Source organism: Schistocerca nitens, chromosome 10 (genome assembly GCF_023898315.1).
Source record: "Schistocerca nitens isolate TAMUIC-IGC-003100 chromosome 10, iqSchNite1.1, whole genome shotgun sequence".
Classification (NCBI taxonomy): Eukaryota; Metazoa; Arthropoda; class Insecta; order Orthoptera; family Acrididae; genus Schistocerca; species Schistocerca nitens.
The window spans coordinates 188178460-188200234 of NC_064623.1; the positions used below are offsets into that span (position 1 = coordinate 188178460).

At 46.1% G+C, this 21775-nt stretch overlaps 1 protein-coding gene across 1 annotated transcript in view; it reads left to right on the plus strand.

Annotated features, from left to right (window-relative positions):
- Window positions 1-21775, plus strand: part of LOC126209983 (uncharacterized) — a 300774-nt gene that overhangs the window by 198256 nt on the left and 80743 nt on the right. The window contains exon 3 of the mRNA XM_049939093.1: window positions 5380-5626. Within this exon, the coding sequence (XP_049795050.1) occupies window positions 5380-5626 (247 nt within the window). The remainder of the gene's footprint in view (window positions 1-5379; window positions 5627-21775) is intronic.

The following is a 21775-nucleotide window of genomic DNA, read 5'->3' on the forward strand; positions in this document are numbered from 1 at the left end:
TCAGCGGCAGAAAGATAGTGTTTCAAGCATTGTAACTTTCCCGTGGAACTTAATCAAGAGACATGAACTGTAGCCACCTTGTAAGTCTGCATATAACTGTTTACTACTACACAGTATCCTGCGACCAAAGCATGCTCGGAACCGACTGAGACTCGGAAGATGCTAACACGGTTGTATTCACGTGATTGTCTAATTCCATCTGAATGCCCTCATTCCGAATGGGAGCCATTACCCTAATTGCTTCAGCCACCACCATTTGCCCTGTCTGAGATGTCTTAAGGATATCTCTTGTGCATGTTCTTTTCCTTTCTAATTCCTGTTCTCTTCCTCACTTTGTATTCTAGAGGGCCGTTTCGTTTGTTTAGACTACTTTTTTGAATTGTCCTTACATGATACTGGGTGATCAGACCGGTCGCTGAATGTTGGCTTGTTGGGGTTTGAGTCCTCGTCAACGAGCATGTCACCACCTACTGATGACACTGGAACATCATCAGAATTGGAAACTAGTGGTACCTCGGGATGTTTAACAGGCATGGTAATTTCTTGTCCAGGTGTCTTGCTACCGTCTACGGTCTGGGTATTAGTCTCTCCTGGAGAGGCCTGATTCTAACATTTTGGCAGGGTAACCATTGAACTCTGTTCGTTTGCCAGTACGCTACGTGCAGTTGAATCCTGATTTCCTTCATTTTCGCCCTGACGTGATATGTAAGCGTCCAGCTCACTCCCAGTTTCCTGTGATGGGGCTGACAAGGTCTCCACATACGACAGTTTCTGTTGATGTCGCACATCGCTCGCGGAGGTGAGTGCCTGGTTTTCCCTCTGTAAAGACCTGACACGGGGACAGGTTAAGATGATCCGTGGATCCGTATACTACTCAGGTCCTTGATTGGCCATCATAAACAACGAAGGCTATGAAGCCTTGAACCAAATATACGACGGGATGTGCTTATGAAGATCAATTCTGACATTTCGCACAACATTGTCAACACTATAACGTTTGTTGCCCGTCCATTTCTCACCAGTAACCAGCAAAACCGTTCCATAAGGGGTTAACGCTTGTTTGATGAGCTCGAACTTCAGTTCAAATGGGAGGTTGAACATGCGCACAGATCGCAACCCTAAACCAGCGTAGCTGATCGTAATTGTACTAGATTCACCACTGGAATGAAGAAAGTTCGCGAAACCGCCTGCTTTTGTCATAATCCAGGTACATGTTTCAACGTCTCGCACTTTAACATACACTGAATTACCAAGGAAATCATAAGACAACCTGTGAACTTCATCATCTTGTAAACCTATCTTTTCTGACGACTAATCGTCGATTTCATAAACTTTCAAGCCTGTCATATACGAACGGGAACGAAATTTTAAAAGTAGACTTCCTAATCTGAGCTTCCATAGCCGGATGGCTGTGTCGTACTCAGAAGCTACATCGAGGATCGGCCGACGACGTGACCCACTCGCGGCTAGCTCCGCACGCAGCGGCGGCGGCCACACCAGCACAGCCATCGAGGAGACAGAGGATATATCGCCGGCCGGGGTGGCCGAGCGGTTCTAGGCGCTACAGTCTGGAACCGCGTGACCGCTACGGTCGCAGGTTCGAATCCTGCCTCGGGCATGGATGTGTGTGATGTCCTTAGGTTAGTTAGGTTTAAGTAGTTCTAAGTTCTAGGGGACTGATGACCTCAGACGTTAAGTCCCATACTGCTCAGAGCCATTTGAACCATTTGAACAGAGGGTAGTGCGACCCACATCTCCAGCTTACTGTCCACACACTACATTTGTAGTGCCCCTGCCCGCTATAATCATAACTCGCGGCAGTCAATCTATCGATTCCTGTAAGAGTACATCCGCGCTGAAGAAGATCATTGGCCGGTATGCCTTATCTATAGGAAGCTAGTACCTGTTCTTTCCAACATGTCCAAAAAACAGATACTGACAATCATCTTCTTCAGTGCGGATGCACTCAAATAGCTCAAACTCTTACGGCAATCGGTAGATTGACAGCCGCGAGTAATGTGTGTAGTGGACAGGAGCACTACAAATGTAGTGTGTGGACAGTAAGTTGGAAGTGTGGGTCTTACGGGGAGCGTGCCAGAGATAAGTTTCTGCAGTCGCACTATCCTCTGTGTGCTCGATGGTTCAGTCACAGAGAGCGTCTGCCATGTAAGCAAGAGATCGCGGGTTCGAGTCGAGGTCGGGGCACACATTTTCAGTTGTCCTCGTTGATATTTATCAACACGTGTAAGCAGATAATGGCATGTATTAGTTTAAAAACATCAGTTATTAGCAGTGCGTCACATCTAGATTTAACACCTTTAATTCCAAGTCCCCCATTGTGCCTCCTTAAAGTCGCCGTGTGGAACGATACCAAAATTCTGAGGTTACGATTTATACACAAGACCAACAGCAAGCGTACCAACACATTTCCTTGGGGCACACCCGAAGTTACTTCTACATGTGCCGATGACTCTCCATCCAAGATAACTTCCTCCATGTTCCATACGTCCTTCCTGCATCCTACAATCCACTCACAAAGCACGTTTCACCGTATCTTCATTAATAAGCGTTGGTGCAGCACTCACAACAGATCTTCTGTTTACTGTGATTCATGACTTTCATGACATATGAGAATAGAGGTTCGTCTGTATGGGACCCTTACCAGTTGGGTCTGATTCAAGAGATTGAGATGGTCCAAAGAAGAGCGGCAAGATTCGCGACTGGTACATTTAGCCATCGCGAGAGCGTTACAAACCTCACTGAAAGTTTGAAGTGGGATACACTTGAAGATAGACGACGCGCTAAACGGAAGGGGCTGCTCACTAAATTCCGAAATCCGATCTTCGCCGAGGATGTAGAGCATATATTATTACCACCAACTTTCAAATCGCGCAGTGATCACCATTCAAAGATAAGGGAAATTAGAGCTCGTACTGAGGCGTTCAGACAGTCGTTTTCCCTCGCGTGATCCACGAGTGAACAGGGGGGGGGGGGGATATGACTTTGGCGGAAATTGAGCCCTCCGCCACACACCGCTTGGTGGCTAGCGGAGTATATATGTAGATGTAGAACCCCCCGCACAACGATGAAATCAGTCCCAAGCCGTACCCTTCTTTTCATCCCTAGTTATAAAGCCCCACCTCACACCGTCCTTCCATTATTCTCTCTCCCTCCCCTTGAAAGACTTTTATTTGCTACCTGAGATTCCACAGTCATACCCATTGTTCCACGACGATCATGACCACGAGCATTTTGATGTACTACCAGCGTCACAATTATAAAATGGTTCAAATGACTCTGAGCACTATGGGACTTAACTGCTGAGGTCATCAGTCCCCTAGAACTCAGAACTACTTAAACCTAACTAACCTAAGGACATCACACACATCCATGCCCGCGGCAGGATCGAACCTGCGACCGTAGCGGTCTAGCGGTTCCAGACTGTAGCGCCTAGAACCGCACGGCCACTCCGTCACAATTATACCATAGCAGCATTAACATTACCATCAGTAGTTATATTGTAACTGTGATATAAAGTCGTCAAAAGAGAATTAAAAATCATAAAGACTGGCCGCCAAGTCCTGAAGCGATGCAGTCCTTCAACAAAGGAAATAGCTTACAATACGCTAGTTTGTGCAGTCTTGGAGTATTGCTCATCTGTATGGGACCTTTACCAGTTGGGTCTGATTCAAGAGATTGAGAGGATTAGAAGAAGAGCGGCAAGATTCGTGACTGGTACATTTAGCCATGCGAGAGCGTTACAAATCTCATAGAAAGTTTGAAGTGGGACGCACTTGCAGATAGACGACGTGCTAAACGGAAGGGGCTGCTCACTAAATTCCGAAAAACGATCTTCGCCGAGGATGTAGAGCATATATTGTTACGACCAACTTTCAGATCTCGCAATGATCACCATTCAAAGATAAGGGAAATCAGAGCTCGTACTGACGAGGGAACCTCCCCATCGCACCCCCCTCAGATTTAGTTATAAGTTGGCACAGTGGATAGTCCTTGAAAAACTGAACACAGATCAACCGAGAAAACAGGAAGAAGTTGTATGGAACTATGAAAAAAATAAGCAAAATACACAAACTGAGTAGTCCATGCTGAAGATATGCAACATCAAGGATAACCTGAGCTCAGAAGTGCCGTGGTCCCGCGGTTAGCGTAAGCAGCTGCGGGAGAAAAGGTCCTTGGTTCGAAACTTCCCTCGAGTGAAAAGTTTTAATTTTTTATTTTCAGACAATTTTCAGTTCAGGCACTCACACATAATTAACTTCCCTCTCCAAAATTCTAGGACATGTTCAGTTTGGCTTGGACAGATGCAGGATTTGACGGTCTACACACGGAAAAATTTGAAAACGTTAAAAACATATGTTATGACAGAGCACAGGGAAAACTGTGCGACTGTGAATCTGTTGCATTCATTTGTTGCAGTTTATGTGACAAACTCTTATGTTTTCATCACGTTTTTGGGAGTGATTATCACATCCATAAGAAAACCTAAATCGGACAAGGTAGAAGAATCTTTTTACCCATTCGCCAAGTGTACAAGTTAGGTGGGTCGACAACATATTCCTGTCATGTGACGCATATGCCGTCACCAGTGTCGTATAGAATATATCATACGTGTTTTCGTGTGGAGGAATCGGTTGACCTGTGACCTTGCGATCAAATGTTTTCGGTTCCCATTGGAGAGACACGTCCTTCGTCTACTAATCGCACGATTTTGCAGTGCGGTCGCAAAACACAGACACTAAACTTACTACTTTGAACAGAGACGTCCGTGAACGAACGGACAGATCATAACTTTGCGAAAATAAAAAGTTAAATTTTTCAGTCGAGGGAAGACTTGAACCAAGGAACTCTCGTTCCACAGCTGCTCACGCTAACCACAGGACCACGGGGCTCCTGAGCTCACGATGTCCTTGATGTTGCCTATCTTAAGCATGGACTACTCAGTTTGCACATTTTGCTTGTTTTTTTCATAGTTTCACACAACTTCTTCCTGTTTTCTCGATTGACCTGTGTTCAGTTTTTCAAGGCCTATCCACTGTGCCAACTTATAACTAAATCTGAGGGGGGTGCGATGGGGAGGTTCCCTTGTGAGGCGTTCAGACAGTCGTTTTTCCCTCGCGCGATCAGCGAGTGAACAGAGTGGGGGGGGGGGGGGGGGGAGGGGGGAATATGACTGGCGCGAATTGAGCCCTCCGCCAAACACCGCTTGGTGGCTAGCGGAGTATATATGTAGGTATAGGGAGCTCTGATTTGCACGATTGGTACTTTTGAATCCTAGCTGGTTGGAGGTCATTTATCTGTTCCAGTCAGTACATTTTGGAGTGGTTGGAGATGTATAGCCTGCTGTCTGTATCTGCGCAGCTGCTGGGCACCTGGTACGTGGTCGAGGTCATCTCGCCGGTGTCTGTGGGCACGGTGTGCGACGGCTTCCAGCTGACCAAGCTGAACGTGAGCCGAGCCTGGGAAGACCTGGAGGCGGAGGCGGTCATCATGAGCCGCTTCGGGAGACTGCCCGGAGGCCCCACCATCTACTTCAACCGCACCATGCTGGTGGGAGGCGGCGCGGGGGCGTCCAGCGACGGCCAGCACGAGGAGACCAGGGGCCCCAGTGAGTACTGGCGCCTGTGATCCAACCGGGTGCATGCCCCGACACACCAACGGGGCAACAGTCGCTCTCTTCATTTACACGTCAAGTTCCGTAGGACCAAATTTAGGGGCAAATCTCTGAGGTCATGGAACGTGTCACTACATGAAATTACAACATAAAAGTAGTAACAGATAAAAAAAACGTCTATGAACCCGAAATAAGTCGGGCCGTAAGTTTAAATAAACTCAATCAACAATACAACAAGAGTAAGCTTAAATTTTCAAGGAACTCCTCGACAGAATAGGAGTGACACACGAGGAAACTCTTCAGTCTCGATTTGAAAGCGCGTGGATTACTGCTACGATTTTTCATTTCTAGTGGTAGATTATTGAAAATGGATGCAGCAGTATACTGCACGCCTTTCTGCACAAGAGTTAAGGAAGTGCGATCCAGATGCAGGTTCGATTTCTGCAGGGTATTGAGTGAAAGCTGCTTATTCTTGGGAATAAGCTAATATTCTTAACAAGAAATGACAGTAATGAATATATATATTGAGAGGCCGATGTGAAAATCCCCAGACTCGGGAACAGGGGTCGACAAGAGGTTCATGTGTAGGGCTTATTATCGACAGATTTGTGTTACCCAGTCTTTCCACAGATGAGCTCACCTTTGGCGGAGTGCTGTCTGTGGGATAGTGTGCAGAACCCCCATGGTATGATGACAGCGAATCATCAGCATCGGTGCAGCCGGAATGTGTGGGCAGGGATAACTGGCGGCCGTATTTTGAGACCCGTCATCCTCCCACGTCGCCTAGTAGGCCGGAACTATCGGGGTTTCTTGGAAGTGACTTTGCCTCCGCTGCTGGAAGAAGTGCCATTGATGACTCACGTGGCTGCTACATGATGGTGCTCAAGCCCACTTCGCCGTTAACGTCCCGCCACATGTCATTCGTGTCTTCCTTGGTCGATGGATCGGACGACGGGGTCCAGTTGCATGACCTGCTCGTTCCCCAGATCTCAAGCCGTGCCATTTCTGGTTACGGGGCCTTCTCAAAAGTAAGGTGTAAGTAGAGCCCAGTCCAGATGTGGAGGCATTGGAGCAGCGGAATCATGCTGCCCTTGACACTGTTCGGATGCACCCTGGCCGATGTGAGCGTTTGAGATACAACCTGCTACGGCGCGTACACACATGCGTTGAGGAACATGGAAACCATTTTTGACACATACTGTAGCTGTGGCTGCATGGTATGACACGTCTTAGACGGCAGTCTGTGTAACAATGTATGACTGAATAAATGCTCTGTAGCATGGAAACCGTGCATTTCCGGACATAAGTTGATTAGACCTTTCTTCTTCCGTATCTTTCATCGATCATCCGTAGACTTTGTACACGATGGAAAAAAATCGTTCTGTATATCTTACTGTGCTGTGTTACATATGTACCTAGCGAGCCACTCGCATATCTGTGCAATGTGTTTGCAAAATTATATCATTCTATGGGACATAGTTGAAGAGATATCGCGATTTATACATGGAAAATCGATTCTTTTAAGAATCGCTGGGGAGGGGGGATAGTACTAGTCTAAGGAGCAGCACCATTTTATGCTAGTATCTTCGCTGAAAGTCAACGATGTATTTGTCGTACGCGTTTTCGATATCTAGGAGCACCTTCCATATACAGGGCATTTCCGTAAGAGTGTGCAAAACAGGTCATTAGGATGCTCCACAGAACAGATTGAGGTAGAGAACTTGGGGTCAGACAAGCCAGCTTCAGGAGATAATAGGAATAAAATCACATTACTGTCTATTTTTTATTTGCGTTAGTTAACTACAAATACCATAATTGACACAATGAACGTACCATTTGTACTGTATCGTACGTACCATTTGTACTATATCATCAGCCTCAATATAAAAATGAGATCGGCGAACAAGATTCTGACGCAGCCTGACTAGTATCTCTAGTGTGTTTCGAATCACATCACAGGCAGCTACACTATGTGATCAGAAGTAGCCGGACACCCGGCTGAAAATGACTTACAAGTTCGTGGCGCCCTCCATCGGTAATACTGGAATTCAATATGGTGTTGGCCCACCCTTAGCCTTGATGACAGCTTCCACTCCCGCAGGCATATGTTCAGTCAGGTGCTGGGAGGTTACTTGGGGAATGGCAGCCCATTCTTTACGGAGTGCTGCAGTGAGGAAAGGTATCGATGTCGGTCGATGAGGCCTGGCATGAAGTCGGCATCCCAAAACATCCCAAAGGTGTTCTGTAGGATCCAGGTCAGAACTCTGTGCAGCCCAGTCGTGTAACCACTCCGTCACAGGCCGTGCGTTACGGACAGGTGTTGAAAGATGCAATCGCCATCTCCGAATTGCTCTTCAACAGTGGTAAGCAAGTATGTGCTTAAAACACTAGTGTAGGCCTGTGCTGTGATAGTGCCACGCAGAATATGAAGGGGTGCAAGCCCCCTCCATCAAAACCACGACCACACCATAACACCACCCCCTCCGAATTGTACTGTTGGCACTACACACGCTGACAGATGACGTTCACCGTGCATTCGCCATACCGACACCCTGCCGTCGGATCGCCACATTGTGTACCGTGATTTTTCGCTCCACACGACGTTTTTCCACTGTTCAATCGTGTAACGTTTACGCCCCTTATACCAAATGACGCGTCGTTTGGCATTTACTGGCGTGATGTTTGGCTTACGAGCAGCCGCTCGATCATGAAATCGAAGTTTTCTCACCTCCCGCCTAACTGTCATAGTACTTGCAGTAGATCCTGATGCAGTGTGGAACTCCTGTGTGATGGTCTGGATCGATGTCTGCCTATTACACATTACGACCCCTTCAACAGTCGGACGTCTCTGTCAGTCAACGGACGAGGTCGGCCTGTACGCTTTTCTGCTGTACGTGTCGCTTCACGTTTCCACTTCGCTATCACATCGGAAACAGTGGACCTAGGGATGTTCAGGAGTGTGGAAATCTCGCGTGCAGGCGTATGACACAAATGACATCCAATCACCTGACCACGTTCGATGTCCGTGAGTCGGCAGAGCGCCCCATTGTGCTGTCTCAGAAGACTACTGAGGTCGCTGATATGGAATACCTGGCAGTAGGTGGCAGCACAGTGCAACTAATATGAAAAACGTATGTTTTTGGGGGTGTCCTGATACTTTTGACCACATAGGGTACAATTCTGCCGACTAGTTACATCTCCGTATCCACTTCGGCCTCATTTAAAAGTCTTTAGATACCGCCATAGGAAATAATCAAGGATATTCAGGTCAGGTAACCTCGCAGGCAATGGAATAGGATCTTCCAGTCCGGGAAATACTGCACCTGTACAGTTCCATCGTACTGTACTGTACGTCTCTGAATAGCAACGAGTAATGAATGGGTCTGCCGTTGATTCGTAGCACGTCCAACGATACAACTGAGCCACCTTATGGACAAGTAAAGTAAAGAAAACCTGCATCGTGACTTCCTTTTAGTCAGTCTCCTCCTCCTTGGTTCCATGCAGGAAATAAAGAATGTACGTGTGAAGAAACAGTACGGAACGTGTGAACTTGTACTCATGTTAGTTGTGAATAAGCTGGTAAACGGTAACGCTAGGCAACGCGGTAGGCAAGATTACTCTCATATCTCCTTCAGCTGGCTTCTCCGACCCTAGGTTGACTATCTCAAATTGTTCAGTGGAGCATTATCTACGTTCTGTTACATTTTTGCACGCTCTTACGGAAACACCCTGTAGACCTTGAGAAATGACCACGACAATACAATGAGAGAAATGACTACTTGTACGGAGGCTGACCATCAGTTGCTTCTGCCCCTTACCATTTGCGAATGTAACAGCAAAGGGTGTACGTCATACTGACATTAGAGGTAACCTTTACCACACACGGTAATACGTGGTGCGGAGTATAGATATGTACGTGGGCGGGAATTTTCTGAGAAACGCAAGGCAAGTCAAATATAAACGAAAGGAAGGAGCACTGAACCGCAGGAGTCTGCAATTGGAGCGGAGGCGAGGGAAGAATAGGGGTCAGAGACTATCAAGCAACAGGGACCAGACTTTCTATTCCTGACAGTCTGCTCACCTATTTCCAAGACGGGATACATACTTTTTTCTTTTCTTTTATTCGTGTCAGAAGCACCATGGATACAGGAATATAAAAAAATGAATAGCACACAGAAAAGAAAATTAATTACAGGCATATGAAAATATATACCAGGGCAGTTCAATAAGTAATGCAACACATTTTTTTTCTCGGCCAATTTTGGTTGAAAAAACCGGAAATTTCTTGTGGAATATTTTCAAACATTCCCGCTTCGTCTCGTATAGTTTCATTGACTTCCGACAGGTGGCAGCGCTGTACGGAGCTGTTAAAATGGCGTCTGTAACGGATCTGCGGATCTGCGTTGCAAACAACGGGCAGTGATCGAGTTTTTTTTGGCGGAAAACCAGGGCATCTCAGATATTCATAGGCGCTTGCAGAATGTCTGCGGTGATCTGGCAGTGGACAAAAGCACGGTGAGTCGTTGGGCAAAGCGTGTGTCATCATCGCCGCAAGGTCAAGCAAGACTGTCTGATCTCCCGCGTGCGGGCCGGCCGTGCACAGCTGTGACTCTTCGAGATGATCGACGGATCACCATCAAACAACTCAGTGCTCAACTTGACATCTCTGTTGGTAGTGCTGTCACAATTGTTCACCAGTTGGGATATTCAAAGGTTTGTTCCCGCTGGGTCCCTCGTTGTCTAACCGAACACCATAAAGAGCAAAGGAGAACCATCTGTGCGGAATTGCTTGCTCGTCATATGGCTGAGGGTGACAATTTCTTGTCAAAGATTGTTATAGGCGATGAAACATGGTTCATCACTTCGAACCTGAAACAAATCGGCAATCAATGGAGTGGCGCCACACCCACTCCCCTACCAAGAAAAAGTTTAAAGCCATACCCTCCAGCCGGTAAAGTCATGGTTACAGTCTTCTGGGACGCTGAAGGGGTTATTCTGTTCGATGTCCTTCCCCATGGTCAAACGATCAACTCAGAAGTGTATTGTGCTACTCTTCAGAAATTGAAGAAACGACTTCAGCGTGTTCGTAGGCACAAAAATCAGAACGAACTTCTCCTTCTTCATGACAACGCAAGACCTCACACAAGTCTTCGCATCCGAGAGGAGCTCACAAAACTTCAGTGGACTGTTCTTCCTCATGCACCCTACAGCCCCGATCTCGCACCGTCGGATTTCCATATGTTTGGCCCAATGAAGAACGCAATCCGTGGGAGGCACTACGCGGATGATGAAGAAGTTATTGATGCAGTACGACGTTGGCTCCGAGATCGACCAGTGGAATGGTACCGCGCAGGCATACAGGCCCTCATTTCAAGGTGGCGTAAGGCCGTAGCATTGAATGGAGATTACGTTGAAAAATAGTGTTGTGTAGCTAAATGATTGGGGAATAACCTGGTGTATTTCAATGCTGAATAAAACAACCCCTGTTTCAGAAAAAAATGTGTTGCATTACTTATTGAACTGCCCTCGTATAAATATATATACAAATATGTGTGCACAGAAACAGAATGTTATAGGCATTTGGCCCGTAAGCGGGCTACGTCGACAGCATTTGGGGTTGCCAACATCAGATCCTCTAGAGCAAAAACTGATGCAAACATTGAAAAAATCGGTAAACTTGTTCGACAAGATCGCCGTTTAACAATCAGAGCAGTGTCTGAGTTAACAGGAGTTGACAAGGAAAGTGTCGAACAAGTTTACCGATTTTTTCAATGTTTGCATCAGTTTTTGCTGACAATGGTCTGCCAGTGCGAGTGTCATCACTGGTGTCTTCGCGGCCATCTTTAAATCGTTTAAACCACTCAAACACTTGTGTTCGCGATAAACAATCATCGCCGTACACTTGTTGTAACATTACAAACGTTTCACTTGCAGATTTTCCTAGTTTGAAACAAAATTTGATGTTAACACGCTGTTCTTTCTGTACACTCAACATTTTCCGACGCACAGACAAAACGTCAACTACTTAAAACAGACGCCACGGGCAGACTGAGTGCAGGAGGCAGATGAAACTCGAGCAGTAGGCGGAGCGAGAGTCACGTGACAGGCCACGCGACTTTCAGCCTTATTGCATTCGTTTTATTGTTTCACCAGTACTAGTCCGGTTTTTTTCTAGCCGCACCTCGTACAGCTTCTTCATTAGCAGACGTAAGTTGACGGTGTCATATGCGGCTGTCAAGTCTATAAAGGCGACACCGGTTATCTTCCGGTTCTCATAGCCGTCTTCAATCAGCTGCGTGAGGTTAATTACCTGAGATGTAGTGCTTTTCCCTGGGCGGAAACCTGCTTGTTGGGGGATTAGGTAGGGGGATACATACTGAGACGGCAGGATACGATTCGAACCGCCATGCGATGAGCAACAAGACGGCAAGAGTTAAGTTTCTATTGCAGTTTGTGTTGCAGTCATGAGCTCTTCTGAAGAGGACGTTCTTCTGGCGTATCATTATTCATAGTTCAAAAAACTGGACAGGGAAAGGAAGCACTTGGTGCACACGTGCAATACAATAAATATCAAATATTGTACAGCTGTGGTTTCTCGACAGGCTTTTCAGAACGGACACAAATTCGACTAATCCGAGAATGAGTCTAAACGGTTTCCTCTTTTCTGGGCTACTAGTATCAACTATTCTGTCAAAGTGGAACACAAATTTTCGAGTTGCTATTTCTGAGAAGCTACTCGTTTGAATAAGGTACGTCGGTCAAAGTGTGTAAATTCCTTTTCTTAAAGGAATACAACGCCATCTGACTATTTTACTGTTTACTTAAGTACACACCGAGCGAGGTGGCGCAGTGGTTAGACACTGGACTCGCATTCGGGAGGACGACGGTTCAATCCCGCGTCCGGCCATCCTGATTTAGGTTTTCCGTGATTTCCCTAAATCGCTCCAGGCAAATGCCGGGATGGTTCCTTTCAAAGGGCACGGCCGACTTCCTTCCCTGTCCTTCCCTAATCCGATGAGACCGATGACCTCGCTGTCTGGTCTCCTTCCCCAACACAACCAACCAACCAACTTAAGTACAATGCAGATTTCGGCCTTTTATTGCAGTTTATGTTTTTAACATATTTTGGGGGACACTTAACATGTTGTCAAGCTCAAATATGGACATAAATTAAGGAAAATAGTGGCTCCCCAGGAAATGTCTGATGTAAAATCAACATCTTGAAACAGATCTAATCGTGGAGCAAGTCATATTTAGTAAAAACAGGTTTACGTTGGTAAATTAACATGAGCACATGTCCTTAAAACGTAATGATAGTGAAATCCCTACTGCCGATGACAGTGCCAGCAAAGCGGAGTTCCTAAACACGATTTTATGAAATTCCTTCACCAAGGAAGATGAATTAAACGTTCAAGAACTCTAGTCAAGAAGTCGTCCAGCGTAGGTAACTTAGTAGATATCCTCGGTGTAGCGAAGCACCTTAAATCACTTAATACAGGCAAATCCTTCTATCCAGATTGTGTACTATATAAATCCCTTTCAGAGTATGCTGATATACGAGTAATAGCTGCATATTTAGTAGTCATACGCAAATGCTCGCTCACCGAAATATTCGTCCCAAAACACTGGTCACACCAAAACTCTGGAAAGGGAATAGCAGTAATCCGCTGAATTACAGACCCGTATCACAAACATCGATTTGCAGTACGATTTTGGAACATGTACTGAGTTCGAACATAATGAATTACCTCGAGGAAAACGATCTACTTACAAACAGCCAACCCGGGAACAGAAAATATCGCTCTTGTGAAACACAACTAGCTCCTAATACTCCTGAAGTAGTGAATGCTATCGACAGGAGATCTCAAATTGTTTCCATATTTCCAGCAGCCTTTTGACAACGTTCCACGCAAGCGACGCCTAATCAAATTGCGTGCCTAAGGAGAATCGTCTCAGTTGTGACAGTGGGTTCGTGATTTCCTGTCTCAACGGCCACGGTACCTAGTAATCGACAGAAAATCGTCGAGTAAAACGAAAGTGGTATCTTTGGCGTTCCCCAAGGAAGTGTTTCAGTCTCCCTGCTGTTCCGAAATCACATAAACGATTTAGGAGACAATCTGAGCAGCTGTGTTGTTTGCAGATGATGCTGTCATTTGTCGTCGAATAAAGTCATCAGATCGTCAAAACCAAATGAAAAATGACTTAGACAAGATATCTGTATAGTGTGGAACTTGGCAACTGACCCTAAATCGAGAAAAGTGTGAGGACATCCATAAGAGTGCTAATCGATCAAATCTAAAGGTCGCAAATTCAACTAAATACCTAGGAATTACAATTAAGAACCACTTAAATTCTATAGCTCACAGAAAATGTTGGGGGGGGGGGGGGGAGGCAAAGTAAAGACTGCATTTTATTGGCAGAATACTTACAAGATGTAACATGTGTACTAAAGAGACTGCCTACACTGCGCTTGTTCGTCCGCTGCTTAAGTACTGCCGTGGGGTATGGGATCCTTACCACCTAGGATTGACAGAGGACATTCAAAAAGTGTAAAGAAGAGCTGTTCGTTCTGTATTATCACGAAATAGTGGAGAGAGTGTCACTGATGTGATACGTTAATTGGGGTGGCAATCATTAAAACGACATTTTAGTCCCATCAGCATCTCTTCACGAAATTTCAATCATCAACTTTCTCCTCTGAATGCAAAACATGCTGTTGACGCCTGCCTACATAGGGAGAGAACGCAAGGAAAGTGTTCATTTTCGTCGAGTGCTGTTCCAGAGTCGAAAAGTACAGAAATAAGCTGAATGTGGAATGAATGAGATTTTCACTCTGCAGCGGAGTGTGTGCTGATATGAAACTTCCTGGCAGATTAAAACTCTGTGCCGGACCGAGACTCGAACTCGGGACCTTTGCCATTCGCGGGGAAGTGCTCTATCAACTGAGCTACCCAAGCACGACTCACGCCCCGTCCTCACAGCTTCACTTCTGCCAGTACCTCGTCTCCTACCTTCCAAACTTTACAGAAGCTCTCCTGCGACCCCTGCAGAACTAGCACTCCCGAAAAAGGAAATTGCCGAGACGGCTTTGCCACAGGCTGTGGCATGTTTTCCAGAATGAGATTTTCACTCTGCAGCGGAGTGTGCGATGATATGAAACTTCCTGGAAGATTAAAATTCTGTGCCGGACCTATACTCGAACTCGGGACCTTTGCCTTTCGCGGGCAAGTGCTCTACCAACTTTCTTTTTTTTTTCATTCTTTTCTTTTTTAGATCTCATTTTGTTCGCTTGTGTTCGTTGCATGTGCTCGGCGCGGACGTCGTAAGACATCCGTTTAAGTTCGTTGTTGATCGATTAGCTCAGTTTTTTTATTACAGAGGGCTGCTAACCTTCTGACCGAACACGCTGAGTTACCGTGCCGGCGACTGAGCTACCCAAGCACGACTCACGCCCCATCCTCACAGCTTCACTTCTGCCAGTACCTCGTCTCCTACCTTCCCTCAGGCTGTAGCTAAGCCATGTCTCCGCAATATCCTTTCTTTCAGGAGTGCTAGTTCTGCAGGGTTCGCAGGAGAGCTTCTGTAAAGTTTGGAAGGTAGGAGACGAGGTACTGGCAGAAGTGAAGCTGTGAGGCGGGGCGTGAGTCGTGCTTGGGTAGCTCAGTTGATAGAGCACTTGCCCGCGAAAGGCAAAGGTCCCGAGTTCGAGTGTCGGTCCGGCACAGTGTTTTAATCTCCCAGGAAGTTTCAAGCTGAATGTGGTTCAATGAACGCTCTAACCAGGCACTTAATTGAGAGTTGCTGAGCAGTCATGTAGATGCAGCTGTAGTTCGGTTTTGTACTGCAGAGCTGTTTTTTGTTGTAATCTTTGAAGAACAGCGTCATGCTACACTGTTCGTGTGTGTGTCTATACTTCTTCACGGGAGCCAAGTTCATCAGTCGAGAAAAAAGCGAATACAGAACAGAAGCAAACAACTGTAAAATTTCTACTTCTAAAAGATGTCCTGTCTAGGAATTGAGATCATCTAGAACATTATGGTGTGTAATACAGCGTTAAATTTAGTCACATAATTACAAATCGTGAAGTCAAGATGGCATGGATGCTCAACAACGTGGCAAATCGCAGAGACGAGGAATGCCTGGGTTCTACATCTACATCTACATCTACATCTACATTTATACTCCGCAAGCCACTCAACGAAGTGTGCCGGAGGGTACTTTACGTGGCACTGTCATTGCCCCCTTTCCTGTTCCAGTCGCGTATGGTTCGCGGGAAGAACGACTGCCGGAAAACCTCCGTGCGCGCTCGAATCTCTCTAATCTACATCCGTGATCTCCTCGGGAGGTATAAGTAGGGGGAAGCAATATATTCGATACCTCATCCAGAAACGCACCCTCTCGAAACCTGGACAGCAAGCTACACCGCGATGCAGAGCGCCTCTCTTTGCAGAGTCTGCCACTTGACTTTGCTAAACATCTCCGTAACGCTATCACGCTTACCAAATAACCATGTGACGAAACGCGCCGCTCTTCTTTGGATCTTCTCTATCTCCTCTGTCAACCCGACCTGGTACGGATCCCACACTGATGAGCAATACTCAAGTATAGGTCGAACGAGTGTTTTGTAAGCCAGCTCCTTTGTTGATGGACTACATTTTCTAAGGATTCTCCCAATGAATCTCAACCTGGCACCAGCCTTACCAACAATTAATTTTATATGAGCATTCCTCTTCAAATCGTTCCGCACGCATACTCCCAGATATTTTACAGAAGTAACTGCTACCAGTGTTTGTACCGCTATCACATAATCATAAAGTAAAGGATCCTTCTTTCTATGTATTCGCAATACATTACATTTGTCTATGTTAAGGGTCAGTTGCCACTCCCTGCGCCAAGTGCCTATCCGCTGCAGATCTTCCTGCATTTCGCTGCAATTTTCTAATGTTGCAACTTCTCTGTATACTACAGCTGTTAAAACACGATTCTGGCCGCGAATTTAAAGCTGGTTCTAGATTTCCCACATTCATCATGTCGTGTACTGACCCTGGGAAACAAGTTACCTACCCAACAAAAAAATATAAGTCGAAACACATTTTGTTCATCTTTGGTTATTACAAAAATAGAAAACACGAAACTAATGCATTGAATACACTAACGCCGTCGAATGTCAAGCTTTGTATGCAAAAGAAAGTGTATTAAATGGCATCAAAATTGAATTGACATTTATGTGTATCTTCTTTCTCTACTACGAGGAGTATTAAACTGCAATTTTTCGTTGGCTATTTTCCCTGATATCCAACTAGAGTTTTTCAGTCGCCCTAGCTGTGGTTTTTCCTATTTCAGATCATTTAATTTTCAAACATAACGCGATTCTACACTCCTGGAAATGGAAAAAAGAACACATTGACACCGGTGTGTCAGACCCACCATACTTGCTCCGGACACTGCGAGAGGGCTGTACAAGCAATGATCACACGCACGGCACAGCGGACACACCAGGAACCGCGGTGTTGGCCGTCGAATGGCGCTAGCTGCGCAGCATTTGTGCACCGCCGCCGTCAGTGTCAGCCAGTTTGCCGTGGCATACGGAGCTCCATCGCAGTCTTTAACACCGGTAGCATGCCGCGACAGCGTGGACGTGAACCGTATGTGCAGTTGACGGACTTTGAGCGAGGGCGTATAGTGGACGTACCGCCGAATTCCTCAACACGTGGGGCGTGAGGTCTCCACAGTACATCGATGTTGTCGCCAGTGGTCGGCGGAAGGTGCACGTGCCCGTCGACCTGGGACCGGACCGCAGCGACGCACGGATGCACGCCAAGACCGTAGGATCCTACGCAGTGCCGTAGGGGACCGCACCGCCACTTCCCAGCAAATTAGGGACACTGTTGCTCCTGGGGTATCGGCGAGGACCATTCGCAACCGTCTCCATGAAGCTGGGCTACGGTCCCGCACACCGTTAGGCCGTCTTCCGCTCACGCCCCAACATCGTGCAGCCCGCCTCCAGTGGTGTCGCGACAGGCGTGAATGGAGGGACGAATGGAGACGTGTCGTCTTCAGCGATGAGAGTCGCTTCTGCCTTGGTGCCAATGATGGTCGTATGCGTGTTTGGCGCCGTGCAGGTGAGCGCCACAATCAGGACTGCATACGACCGAGGCACACAGGGCCAACACCCGGCATCATGGTGCGGGGAGCGATCTCCTACACTGGCCGTACACCACTGGTGATCGTCGAGGGGACACTGAATAGTGCACGGTACATCCAAACCGTCATCGAACCCATCGTTCTACCATTCCTAGACCGGCAAGGGAACTTGCTGTTCCAACAGGACAATGCACATCCGCATGTATCCCGTGCCACCCAACGTGCTCTAGAAGGTGTAAGTAAACTACCCTGGCCAGCAAGATCTCCGGATCTGTCCCCCATTGAGCATGTTTGGGACTGGATGAAGCGTCGTCTCACGCGGTCTGCACGTCCAGCACGAACGCTGGTCCAACTGAGGCGCCAGGTGGAAATGGCATGGCAAGCCGTTCCACAGGACTACATCCAGCATCTCTACGATCGTCTCCATGGGAGAATAGCAGCCTGCATTGCTGCGAAAGGTGGATATACACTGTACTAGTGCCGACATTGTGCATGCTCTGTTGCCTATGTCTATGTGCCTGTGGTTCTGTCAGTGTGATCATGTGATGTATCTGACCCCAGGAATGTGTCAATAAAGTTTCCCCTTCCTGGGACAATGAATTCACGGTGTTCTTATTTCAATTTCCAGGAGTGTATTTTTATGTGTGTTTTTTCTAGTTTTGTTTCATATCGGATCGTAGCCCTTGGATGTAATCATATTAGGATGTCATTTCAGATCGTTTAATGAGAAAAGTAGCATGCATATTCGTACTAATAACGAACATTACTGTTTTTCTTTTGTACATGTTTCTGCTTCACTATTAATTTAGTCGTGGTGGTTACGAAGTTACACAACAAGCACTTTTCGACTATATTAGTTTTGTAGGCGACTTTCCTACAACAAATAATTGGATAGCCGTCCGGTATAATGAGTTAACGAAATAATATTTATTCGCAAAAACTCACAATGAAAAGAAACTAAAAAGCAACAGAGAAGTAACAAAAAGTAGGAGGCTCTATAGTCTTACGGCAAAGATAAAAAACAACACATGGCCAAAAAAAAGCCTCTCGCGCACTTTTGATATCACTTTGCACCAGACATGAAAAATATCACTGCCACACAGCCCCCCCCCCCCCTTAAAGTGCGGAGCCCCAGGGATATCTTGATACTTTTCGGCGTTTTTTGCCATCGTCAGGCCTACTTGTGCAGCTGGTGCAGGAGGATACAAGATGATTTAGACAAAATTTCTAGTGTGTGTGATGAATGATAGCTAGCTCTAAAAGTACAAGAATGTAATTCAATGCTAATGAGTAGAAAAAACAAACCTTTAATCTTCTGATAACCGCATTAAGAATGTTATGCTTGACACAATCACGTCTTTTAAATAACTGGGGGTAACATTGCCAAGCGGTATGAAATGTGAGGATTGCGTATGGGAAGGCGAATGGTTAACTTTCAGTTAATTGGAAAAATTTTAGGGAACTGTAGATCACCTGTGAAGGAGAACGCGTATAGGACGCTACTGCTTACCTATTCTTGAGTACTGCTCGAGTGTTTTGGATCCGTACCAGGTCGGAGCAAAGGAAGACATCGAAGCAGTTCAGAGGAACGATGCTACTGCCGCCAACATACATTTTGCTTAAGGACCCGCAGATAAGGTCAGAGAGATCGGAGCGCATTCGAAGTCACATAGATAGTAGTTTTCTCCTTCTTGCTCTGTTTCCGAGTGGAACGGGAAAGGAAATAAATGGTAGTGGTACAGGGTAACCTCCCCCACGCATCTTACGATGGACTGCAGAGTATGTATGTAGACGGAGATGTATAATAGGTAGGAGATATTGTTCCTTATCACTACATTAGTTTTGTAGGCGACTTTCCTACAACAAATAATTGCATAGCCGTCCGGTATAATGAGTTAACGAAAAAATATTTATTCGCAAAAACTCACAATGAAAAGAAACTAAAAAAACAACAGAGAAGTAACAAAAACTAGGAGACTCTATAGTCTTACGGCAAAGATAAAAAACAACACATGGCCAAAAAGAAAAACTCTCGCGCACTTTTGATATCACTTTGCACCAGACATGAAATATATCACTGCCACACAACCCCCCCCCCCTTAAAGTGCGGAGCCCCAGGGATATCTCGCATTCGGGAGGACGACGGTTCAATCCCGCGTCCGGCCATCCTGATTTAGGTTTTCCGTGATTTCCCTAAATCGCTCCAGGCAAACGCCGGGATGGTCCCTTTCAAAGGGCACGGCCGAGTTCCTTCCCCGTCCTTCCGTAATCCGATGAGACCGATGACCTCGCTGTCTGGTCTCCTCCCCCAAACAACCCAACCCCAACCCAGGGATATCTTGATGTTTGAATTTAATTCGACGTCCAGCTCTGGTGTGCATCGGGTGTCTCAGGGGCGGTAACGTTGTTGTTTGTGGTGGTGATTCACCTGTCTCGGACGATGTACTGAGCGGTGTTTCGGTATGCTCTGCGTCCATCATGTGTTGATGCACAGGCGTGGTGTCAGAGGTCGGAGAGGGTAAAACCCATGCTGGCTTGACACGTTTAATCGATACCTTTGTCGGAACACCATTGTACATGATGTCCACAGTATGCTTATTTCTACTCACACGAAGTCAACAAGAGGACGAGCGTAAGGTGTGTTGATACCATAAACGTTTTGGGAGAGATGCTACAAGATGTACATCACCGTGCGCCTACTCAGACAGCCAAGGTATGTACAGAAACAGTGCAGTGTTTTCATGCCAGCGACAGCAATCGTCAATACATATGCCTCCTGCTTCGAAAATATTGTATGTATCAGACGTACTTACGGGTACAAGGTTTTTGGTGGATACCGGGTCAGACATTAGTTCGCTTCCTGTCAGCCATGCGCCACACAACGAAAAAGACATACAGCAACGTTTGAAGGCAGTGAATAACTCGGTGATTGACATGTACGGATGTAAAGTGTTCAAGATTGATGTGGGTTTTTCCAAACAGTTTACCTGGTCTTTCGTGATAGCTGGTATATCAGAACCTATTTTGGGCGCTGATTTTCTGGCACATTTCGGGTTGGCGGTCGACTTACAAGGAAAACGTTTGTTAAATCTGACAGACAACAGTGCAATATCAAGCACTAAAGGGCATACAACTTGTGAGAAGCTACAGGCGATTGGCAACTCTGTAGCCGAAGAGCTACATGACGAAGAGAAGAATCGGAGATGTTCTGACTCCAGATCAGAACGTTGCGTGTTCAGATCACGTCGGGGTCACCAATTATGTAGGCGACTTGCCTACAACAAATAATTGCATAGCCGTCCGGTATAATGAGCTAAAGAAAAAATATTTATTCGCAAAAATTCACAATGAAAAGAAACTAAAAAAAACAACAGAGAAGTAACAAAAACTAGGAGACTCTATAGTCTTACGGCAAAGATAAAAAACAACACTTTTGATATCACTTTGCACCAGACATGAAAAATATCACTGCCACAGTTTCTACGTCTACTTGTGGCACATAATGCTTACGTCTTACCTGGTACTACGCGGGCCATATTGCATCTTGGAGCCTTACAAGGGAACCTCCCCATCGCACCCCCCTCAGATACAGTTATAAGTTGGCACAGTGGATAGGCCTTGAAAAACTGAACACAGATCAATCGAGAAAACAGGAAGAAGTTGTGTGGAACTATGAAAAAATAAGCAAAATATACAAACTGAGTAGTCCATGTGCAAGATAGGAAACATCAAGGGTAATGTGAGGTTAGGAGCGCCGTGATCCCGTGGTTCGCGTGAGCAGCTGCGGAATGAGAGGTCCTTGGTTCAAGTCTTCCCTCGAGTGAAAATTTTACTTTATTTATTTTCTCAAAGTTATGATCTGTCCGTTCGTTCATTGACGTCTCTGTTCTCTGTAATAAGTTTAGTGTCTGTGCTTTGCGACCGCACCGCAAAAGCGTGCGACCGTGCGATTAGTAGACGAAAGGACGTGCCTCTCCAATGGGAATCGAAAACATTTGA